The 9,985-nt window shown below is 44.8% G+C and overlaps 1 protein-coding gene across 2 annotated transcripts; it reads right to left on the bottom strand.

Moving 5' to 3' along the window:
- Positions 1–531: 531 nt before the first annotated feature.
- On the bottom strand, positions 532–9,659 carry LOC118081062 (C-type lectin domain family 2 member B-like). 2 transcript variants are annotated; one of them, XM_035107200.2, is made up of 5 exons: positions 9,213–9,659; positions 6,837–6,910; positions 5,406–5,590; positions 4,710–4,807; positions 532–1,669 (listed from the first exon to the last, which is right to left on the bottom strand). In XM_035107200.2, exons 1-5 carry the CDS (start codon positions 9,317–9,319, stop codon positions 1,534–1,536), a joined length of 600 nt encoding a protein of 199 aa, XP_034963091.1. In that variant the 5' UTR covers positions 9,320–9,659; the 3' UTR covers positions 532–1,533. The 2 variants fall into 2 exon arrangements, with proteins under 2 accessions (XP_034963091.1, XP_034963092.1); XM_035107201.2 differs by lacking the exon at positions 6,837–6,910.
- Positions 9,660–9,985: the final 326 nt, after the last annotated feature.

The raw sequence follows: 9,985 nt of genomic DNA, 5'->3' as shown, positions 1-9,985 counted from the left end.
AAAAATCACGTTTTTACCTGTGATAGGTATGATATCTGTATAATCTAAGTTTGTGCAAACACTCACATATTTGAATGGAAGGTTGTGTCAAAATTTCAACGCAATCAGTCAAGCGGTTGCGAAGAAAACACAAACATGCCCTTTTTACATTTATATATATACAGTATAGATATGTGAAAACACTGAAGGTTGCAAGCCCAGAGTCACCCAAAGTTTCATGGGCAAGTACAGATTTGATTCTAGCTCCCTCTGCTTTTAGTCTGCAGCTTCGAAGTAAAAAACAGGACACCCTGAAAGTTGTGGGAATGTTGTAGATACCAGGAGAGGATATATTGATTTAATAGTATCCTTCCTCACTCACGCTTGTGAGTCAACAGCAGAGTACATTCCCCAGTGTATAGTAGGAAGCTAGTTGGTAGATTCGTTTGAATCTCTTTACCTAAGCAATCCAATCTGGCTTTGTCCAGACTGGGTTTTGTTCCTGGTAAGTCCCCTTTTATCCCTCCTAAAAAGAATAAAGACACAAAGATCTTTATAAGTAACAAGAAGTTTACTCACATTCAGTTCACAGTTGAATCCCTGAAGGCAGGCTTTAGCTTAGAGTTACAGAAGAGAATGTGGGTTCATCCCATATGAGGATTTGAGCCCATGTCCTGCTGGCGGAGAGCCAGCAGACAGTATCAGCATCAAAAGAACAACAAGAACAACGAGGGATGGCATCAAAACAACAACAACAATTAATAATAATAATATCCCAGTTTAGAAACCGGGCTCAGGGTGTCTAACAACAAGTATAAAACACTGATTAAAAACGACTTTAAAATAGCTTAAAAACAGCATAAAGTACAATAGCATCGCCAGGGCTAACTGGCCAAGTTAGTCCTGCTAAGGCTGGCAAGGAGAGCAGGGAAGAATTTTAATGTTAAGGTCCCAGAAGGGTTTCTTCATAAAAAGAGAAGGGAAAAAGGAATGGAGGATCAGGCTAAATTGGTCCTCAAGAGAGCAGCGAGCAGCCCCTTTTATGGGGTCTCCCAGGGTCACGCACACCCATCTGGTCACATGCAGGGGGAGGATGCTCCAGACTAGGTGTGACAGGAAGTCCTCCTGGAACTGGAGTAACATCCCCCTGTGTCTCCACTCTAGGAAAACAGGAAGCGTTGCACTTGACTGCTTATGTTACATCCCACATAAGTTGTTCAGCTTTTTTTAGGAAGACCCCAAAGTTGAGCTTTTTTTCTTTTTTCTTTAGTAAAAGCTACAACAATTTTTCAGTTCTGGAGCTTTTAAAAGCATTTTTGGCATGATTTAACCCCCATTGCCAGTTTCCCAGGACATTTGCCCAATTTCCGAAAAATTATCCAGTGCGCCATTTTCAGAGGAAAATCAGGACGTATGGCGTCCCTATATAACACAGGGGTGGCGAATGAGATGCCAACATGCATTAACCACAGCCAGCCTGCACGGGGATGATGGTAGCCGTAGTGCAACACATTTGGAGGAAACTACGTTTACTAGCTTTAATATATTTTTTATTCATACGTCATCGTGATTTTTAGATATGGCAGATTTGCTGCAAAACCACTGGTGTACTGAAGTGCACCTTGAGGCTGTGGCACTGGTATCTTGTGCTTTCCAATAGGCACATTCTCCTCCTCCAATCACTTTCATCCTGCAACACAAAATATAGAGTCAGGCAAGGGTCAAACGTATCCCCTGCAACAATAAATTGGTATTGACAGGTTAGGCTAATGCAGCTCAATTCACTTGGCACCTGGAACGCATGTGAATAGCACAGTGGCAGAGTGTTCCCTGCTGGCACTTGCAGTGGGCTTGCGCATGCCAGGGGCATGTGGCGTGCTGTGGGGCAGGCAGGCCGCAACCCCTGCCCACTGGAGCAAAGCAGAGCTGTGCTGTGTCACCTGCCTGGCCGTACAGTGAGGAGCTTGGCCAGCTGATGCTGCCCTGTTTTGAGGGGTGCCCTCACAGTACCCCGCAAGCCCAGCACTGCTTTGCAAGACTCTCAAAAAGAATTGGAATCGGAAGAATCTTTATTTGCATCAGCCACAGCCATAGCTATAAAATAAAATGTACTGAAGTTAAAACTTAACTATAGAAAATACATTTGGGGGGTTTACATCAATAATCAAATAATAGATCTAATTAAAGGTAAAGGTAAAGGGACCCCATCTCTAATGATGCCTCCCGCCACCGGTGCCCTTCCACCATTCAGATTCTGTTCTTAGGTAAAAAGGGACCCCTGACTGTCAGGTCCAGTCGCAGACAACTCTGGGGTTGCAGCACTCATCTCGCTTTATTGGCCGAGGGAGCCGGCGTACAGCTTCCGGGTCATGTGGCCAGCATGACGAAGCCGCTTCTGGCAAACCAGAGCAGCGCACGGAAACGCCGTTTACCTTCCTGCTGTAGTGGTACCTATTTATCTACTTGCGCTTTGACGTGCTTTCGAACTGCTGGGTTGGCAGAAGCAGGGACCGAGCAACGGGAGCTCACCCTGTCGCGGGGTTTCGAACCACCGACATTCTGATCGGCAAGCCCTAGGCTCGGTGGTTTAGACCACAGCACCACCCGTGTCCCTAATAATTGCTCCCCGCTAAAGAACCTTGCAGTTCTTGCTGTCACCTGATCATCTTGATCTGCTAAAAGAAAGGGCACAGTGGCAATGGTTGAGCGACCCGGCATGGACAATAATAGAGGGTTAATAACCTCACTCCTCAAGTGCAAGCCAGAAGCACATGAGCCACTGACTCAATACTGCCATCTCGCAATAATGGTTCAGGGTGCCGTGACCTGTTGCGTCCTTCTCAAGGCGCCCTCCAGCTCATGACACAGCAGGGCATTGTGAGGAATTGCACCCAGCCCCACCCCAAAATACTCCCCAGCCCCAGTATATTATGCCACTGGAATTCGTTGTGCCTTTTTAACACCACCATCCATATTTCTGAGTGGGGGTTGAATCCTTGTGCCAGATCATGGAATCTCAGCATGTCCTGGCCCCTACTTTATTTTAGAAACAATTCAGGGAAGGCTTATTCCATCAATAGGGACTCTAAAAGCATTGTAACTGCTGAACTTTGCAATGGATCTTCACTAAACCCTGTTGCTTGGGGTCAAGGCACATGTTCTACATGTAGGAAGTCCTCGGTTCAGGTCCTCAGCTTCTCTAACTAAGAGGATCCAACAGGTGAAATGAAAAGATGTCTGCAGGAAACCATAGAGACCCGATGCTGATGGTCACCCTAAACCAGTGATGGGCAACCTTTTGAGCTTGGTGTGTCAAAATTCACCAAAAAACCGAGCATAACTAGGGTGGTGTGTCACTTTGAGAAAAAAAACCATAATTTCGCGATTTTTATAGTTTAAATAACAAAAATGCATAATTGTAATATATAACTGTATTTAATAAACCAAAAACTAATTATTTAACCAAACCAAACCAAAAAACCCTTATTTATCACAAAGTGCCCAGAGTTGTTGAGCTTTTTGGGGGGAGCTGCTGAACAAAGTTTTGGAAGTATTTTTGGGGGGTGTGTGTGCAAAAGTTGCTTTGCTTTTTGGGGGGGGACTACCGCAAAGCTGCTGTGCTTTTTTGGGGGGAAAGGGAACAGAAATAAATGCCAAATAATATCTTCACTGGAACTAACACGCAGCACTGACATAGTCTGCCAAAGCGCTCAAAAAACAAAAACAGCACAGAACAGGTTAAAAAATCAACCTCTGGCTACCAGCAGCAGCAACAACAACAACAACAAAGGATCCAGGTTTTAACAGTGGAGACAAGCTGTAGCGGAGACAAGCTGTAGGAGGAGTGGGAGAACAAATGGGGGGGGGCAACAACAACAGCGCGAATGGGCTGATAGGACGCGTGTCAGCAGTGAGGGCTCTGTGTGTCATGTCTGACACGCATGTCATAGGTTCGCCATCACTGCCCTAAACAGTACTGAGTTAAATGGGCAAATAGATGGTCATTCAGGCTGGGGCTAATAGTTGTTGCTCCAAATATCTGGAAGGTTGCTAAAGGCTGCTTTAGATGAGTGAAGTCTCTCCCCCCCCCCAGATCAGGGCCGGCTCTACGGCCAGGCTGGGTGGCGCAGTGTGCCACGGTGCCAGCCCGCCAGGGGGGGGTGCCACGCAGCCGCGCCGGCCCGCCCGCCAGCCGCTCCGCCGCGCAGCAGTGCCCTCGGCGACCGTGCTGCGCGCTGAGCCCAGCCACCCACCTGCCCGCCACGCTGGAAAACGGGGCGGCGGGGGCGGCGGGGGGATCCATCACACCATGGCGCCAGGGTGCTAAAGGTGCTTAAGACGGCCCTGCCCCAGATATTTGCTAAGAGGTGGTGGGACCAAATCAGGCATGTCCAAGCTGGAAAGGAAACTCACAGAACCTAAGACAAGACTTCTGGGTCAGGCCAATGGCCTACCAAGTCCAACATCCTGTTCTCACAGTGGGAAAACTGGTTGCCTCTGACAGTGGAAGTAGAACATAGTTATTGTAGCTGGTATTGTAGCATCTGCTGGGATCTGAAGCACTTCAGCTGCCGGATTTCAGATAAATTGCATTATAAACTCCCATTTCAAGGGTGTTGTGATTTTGTTCAAAATTACAGTATGTTCCTTAGGAAAGAAGTCCTTCTATAAATAATTACATGTGGGAAACATTTCATTTTTGATTATCAGTATTTATGGGAAGGACTCACTTCGCAGTGTCTCCATTTAGCCATTTCCGGGTCTCTCCCATCCCTCGTTGCATGCCAATCCAGTAGCTCCTCTTCATGTCATGACGTTTGCAAAAAGACTTTAAAAGACCAGAAGGTATTAGAGCCTTGAACTGTCATATTCACAGTACAACTGAAAATATTACACAAATCCAAAATATTTACCAGTTTCTTTTTTAAAAAAATAAATAAAGAGCAACTTCAGTTCAACTACCATCACAGGATACAAATGTGGGATGGGGTGTTTGTTTGTTTAAGTAAATACTTTTTAACAAAATGTATTTCATGTGCTCAATGTTTCAGCTCCTTTGTGCTACATAATGGTTGAACTTAATGATTAAACAACAATTTGGCCTGGTTCACATAAGCCATGGTTTATTAAGCTATGGCTTAGAATTATGTGGTTTGCTTATTGATCTGAAGCTATGGTTTGTTTCAGGCTTACAAACACTTGTTTGTTTTAACCATCACAATCCCTTCTTTAACCATGGTTTGTCTGACCACTAACCAAGATACAAAGGCATGAGGCAAGCGCAGTTGGGAAATGAGCCAAAGCCATGGTTTCTTTGACCACTCATAGGACAACTCATGGTTAACTTGTGGTTTGTCGAACAAACCATGGCTTAGAGTTATACAGTATATCAAACAGCTTAGACAGACAATGTTTCCACACCTCACCTCTTCATCCTCTTCAATCCTAGCAAGAGACGCATCGTTTGAGCAGCAAAACACTTGGCTGGAGTTCCAATCCCCTTCTTCTTCCGAAAAATAGTAGCATTTGTTTCTATAGCTGGTCCAGTTATATGGGCAATATTCAGTAGGAACAGGGTTGGAACTTGGTTGCTTTGTTCTGTTATGAAGAACTAAGATAGGTACAGAGAATTCAATAATACCAGATTATTCATCCGCCTATTCCCGAGAAGCACAGACAGAAACTGGGATCATTTGGCTGAAACAGAGTAGGGCCTAGCTATCTGCCTCACAGCTCCTTAAAACATAACTTTGTGTATTCTTTTGCAATTCCCAAGTACAAAACACAAGTCATATATATATATTAAGCACATATGTATCCCTTTTTACAATACATCTACAATACACTCCATCCACCAGCCATCTCGGAAGATTAGCTGAAAGTAACAAAAGACCCTCAGTGAGGCACGCAGTCCTTAAAGAGAAGCAATATTCTGTTGCCAAGGGCAGGATGACAACCCCGCCTATCAGGAAGCCTCTCAGGAAGCCAGGAGTTGGCCCAAATATCTTGCTGCTTGAAGTGAAGGACACTAAGGCGTTCACTCTGGATTCCATGCACAGATAGGCACTTGAATCTTAAACTTGTAACCAGACAATGTCCTCCACCGCATCTGAGGGCAGGAGCTCTGGGGCCACAGGGCAGATAATAGCAGCACAGAGAGCTCTGTTCCCCAACAGCTCACCACCATTACTTTCTCCCACCCATCTCCCATCTGCTACCCGAGGCAGCTGCTTCACTCTGCCTCATGACAGGGCTGGCTCTGCAAGAAATTCCCATGCAGGCTGAGGAGGATACAGTTCGGGCATTTGCTCCGTTGAGACAAAGGGGAGAAGACTCCGAGCATGGGGAGTTGATAAATTTGTATAATTTGGCAGGAGATTTGGTTAAAACGTTTAATTGATATTTGTATAATTTATATAATTGGAAACTGGATTAGATATTTACATTGGAAAATCTAATAAAAATGTTTATTAAAAAAGAGACAAAGGGGAGCAGGAGCCAGGGAGAACCGGGAGCTTGGTAATCTCCATTTCCAAGACCAGGGGGAGAATAATTGGTGTGTGTGGGAGAATTATCTTTGTGTAGACACTGTGATAATAGGAATTCAGTGTTGGATGCAGGTGCCTTTTTGGGTGTGCTGTACATATGATGATCACCCCTTTATTCTCCCTATCCCACAGTATTTGTTGATCTAAAGCAAATTCTGCTGGAACTGTGTTATAATCCCTTTAGTGCTGAGGACGGAAACTTTTGCCCAACATGGGGCTCGAACTCATGACCCTGAGATTAAGAGCTTCATGCTCTACTGACTGAGCTATCCCTTCAAGGAAAATAACATCCAAGTTTCTGCAACTTACCTACTGCAAGGACAAGGATGATGATAAAGAAGACAACATTGAGAACAATGGAAGCCATTAGCCATTGTCTTTGCCTGTGTGGTAGGGAACAGATATATCCATAAGTTCTTATGAGACTGACAACAGAGCTTTGGAGTACTCTCTGTTTAAGACCTTTGTGGGATGCTATAACTCAAAGGCAGTTCTGTATGACGGCTTAAAATAGTCAAATATTGTTCTGGAGAGTCCTCCTCGCCACAAAACAGGAGGACTCTCCTCAAGGCTGCAGCCTCAATGCCCTCCTGCAGAATACTCTAAGCCAGAGCTTGGACACACTTGGGGACACACTTTTTAGACATGCATCATTTCAACGGACACAGTTTGACTAGCAAGCTGGAGGTTAAACTAACCCCATTCCAGCCCAAGGAGGAGCAGGGGAAGTATTCACGTGACACACCTACAAGCTGCAGGTGACATACACACAGTTTGGAAAGCTCTGCTCTAAGCTGTAAGGAGCTCGAACAGGACCAATTGCTTGATCCTCCTTACTGGGCTTTCTGAAGGGGCTTCCTCTTAAATGAGAGCTTCAGCAGAGCACAGATTTGGGGAGCACCAAAGCAAGGTCGAGGGTCTCTTGATCTGATGCCACATCTCTATGTTTGCCTTCGGCGATGTAACCAGCAATTCAGCAATGCCAATAGAATCCACATAATTTTTACCACCCGGTTGCCAAGCCAAACTCTCCTCGTATCTTTGTGCTGTCGTTTTGCCTCTTTCAGCACCCATAGCAAACTCACCATCCGTACCTTTAAAACTCTCCACCACCTTTCTCTCCCCTAACCTTCTCCACTTCCTTCTTGCCAAGTCCTGCCCATAAGGCTGATTTTACAAATAAGTGAGGCTGTAAAATGGTGCCTGCAGCAGCGAGGGTTAGGGGAGACCGGGGCACATTTTCCAACTTTTTATAATTTAATTTTTGGTATTTATCATCATCATCATCATCATCATCATCATCATCATCATCATCATCACCATCACCATCTATTTTGAGGTAAACAGGATATCATTGTATTTCCTATACCTTTATCTACAAACTAGCACCATTACTTTTCAAAACAGTAAATATAGTTTTTGACAGCAAATGGTTAAGTCTGACCATGCCAAATTGGAAAATGTGCCGCGTATGCTGGGCACGTTTTCCAGCCTACTAAAAATGTGCAAGGGCAAATTTTCCAACTATACTTTAAATGGTAAAACACAGGTAATAAATCTTGCTTGTTACTTAATATGCATTTTTTAAATTGTAAACTAAAAAGGCATAATAATAGTAGGTAAGATCATAATAGACTAATAGAGAAAGTAATAGAGAAATAAATTGGATATAGGAAACAAATGCCACTTAATGATTTTACAAAAAATGTCACTTAACAATTTAACAAAGGCAGATTTTTTTAAAAAACAAAAGTCGTCATTGTCTGAATCACAGTGAACACAAACAAAAAAATGTAACATCCCCTTTGGTGCAGTCTTCATGCACCCATTTTCCAATGAGACATGTGTTGGAATACGTGCCCCGTTGCTGTTGGAATTCGTGCCCCGTCACCATATTGGAACTTTGACACTACCTCGACGAGTAGCAGTGTAAGTTATTTGCAAAACAAATGCATAGTTACGTGAAGAAAGAAACCCCTTTTTAGTACATGCAATGTCAAAACAGTAAGTTTAATACTAGTACATTTATTTTAAGTTTCAATAAAGACCTGAAAGTTGAAAAAATGAAGAAACAGCTCTTCCAACGATGAGACAGCAGCTACTAAACTAAACCTTCCGTAGATTATGTGTGCTGTGATGCTACTTCAGCCAGTTCGCCCCTTAGCATCATCTAGCGGCTCATTTCAAAACTAAAGCGAGTTGGGAAACGTGCCCCTATGGAAAATGTTTGCCTATAGTGGAGACATAGTGAACTTTAAATGGCCCCATTGTGCTCCACAAGAGAACCCCCCTTCCTTATTTATATCTCCTCCTGCATTTGTCTCCTGTCCTTTTCGCTTCTCTCCCTAGCCTTGCCTCTGTCTCCTTCTCCTTCTGGCTTCCTCCAGCTTCCCTTTCCCCAATCAATGCCTTAGCATCCTTTCTTCTGTGGTCTCCTCGTTCCTAAGCCCACAATCTGAGCCAATTCCAACCACACTTGGGCGTAGCCAAGATTTTTGTTGGAGCAGGTTAGGTATTTTGTTGGGGGGGGAACCTTAGTTAGCTATGTGTTTTTATATATTTTTATTGATTGCGGGGACAGCTGTCCCTCCCAGCTTCTCCCCTTTGCTATGCCCAGGAACCACACCTAGACACCTGCTCTTTATATTAACCCCTGTGAATCCACAAAAGGTTCCCACGACCTACCTCCGTCCATTCGTTCCAGTCTCGTTGCCTGCTTCGTTTCTTGGCAATTCGCGAAGACGAATGGCTTCATTCCCCCCCACATCTTCACTGATCTCCCCACTTTCCATCCTGACCCACTTTTTTCGGGATCTTTTCCAGCTCCAAGGCTCCGGGAAGAACTTGGCACACAATTTCCTGCTGTTCTGAATGCGCTGTCCCGTCCTGCGAGGCGCTGCCAGTAAATCAAACCTCGGCTTCTCTTCTCCGCTCCGAGAGGAAACTCAGTAGGCACTCCCCGCTCCCCTCTCTTTCAGGCAACTTCTCAGAAGTGTCCCAGCCGCAACTCTGCTTCAGCCCTCATGCAATACAAGAGGTCCCTCCCCTTTGTCATCTTATTTTGTGAGCCCTTCAAACACTATGCAGAGGGCCTTCTCGGTAGAAGTGGAACGGCCTTCTATTAGATGCCAAGGAAATAAACTTTTAGAAGGTATCAGAAGGCAGCCCTGTATAGGATGTTTTAAATGTGTGATGTTTTCCTGTGTTTAAATTTGTTGGAAGACTGGCTGGGGCAACCCAATCAGATGGGTGACCTACCATCATCATCATCATCATCATCATTCATTTGGTTAGAGCATGGTGTTGATACCGCTGAGGCTCCAGGTTGGATCCCCGTATGGGACAGCTGCATAGTCCTGCATTGCAGGGGGTTGGACTAGATGATCCTCAGGCTCCCTTCCAATTCTACGATTCTTTGATTATTATTATGTAAAAGCAACAGACAAGGCTGGGATGGG

The sequence above is a fragment of the Zootoca vivipara genome, chromosome 2 (genome assembly GCF_963506605.1).
Source record: "Zootoca vivipara chromosome 2, rZooViv1.1, whole genome shotgun sequence".
NCBI lineage: Eukaryota > Metazoa > Chordata > Lepidosauria > Squamata > Lacertidae > Zootoca > Zootoca vivipara.
The sequence above is the reverse complement of the archived record's forward strand: the minus strand, read 5'-3'. Positions and strand labels throughout refer to the sequence as shown.

Coding starts and splice junctions, on each gene's coding strand:
- LOC118081062 (XM_035107200.2), bottom strand. CDS start 9,319: ATGGAAAGTGGGGAGATCAGTGAAGATGTGGGGGGGAATGAAGCCATT. Junction 6,911..9,212: donor ACTGGAACGAATGGACGGAG/GTAGGTCGTGGG, acceptor CCTACCACACAG/GCAAAGACAATGGCTAATGG. Junction 4,808..5,405: donor GGATTGAAGAGGATGAAGAG/GTGAGGTGTGGA, acceptor GGTCTTTTAAAG/TCTTTTTGCAAACGTCATGA.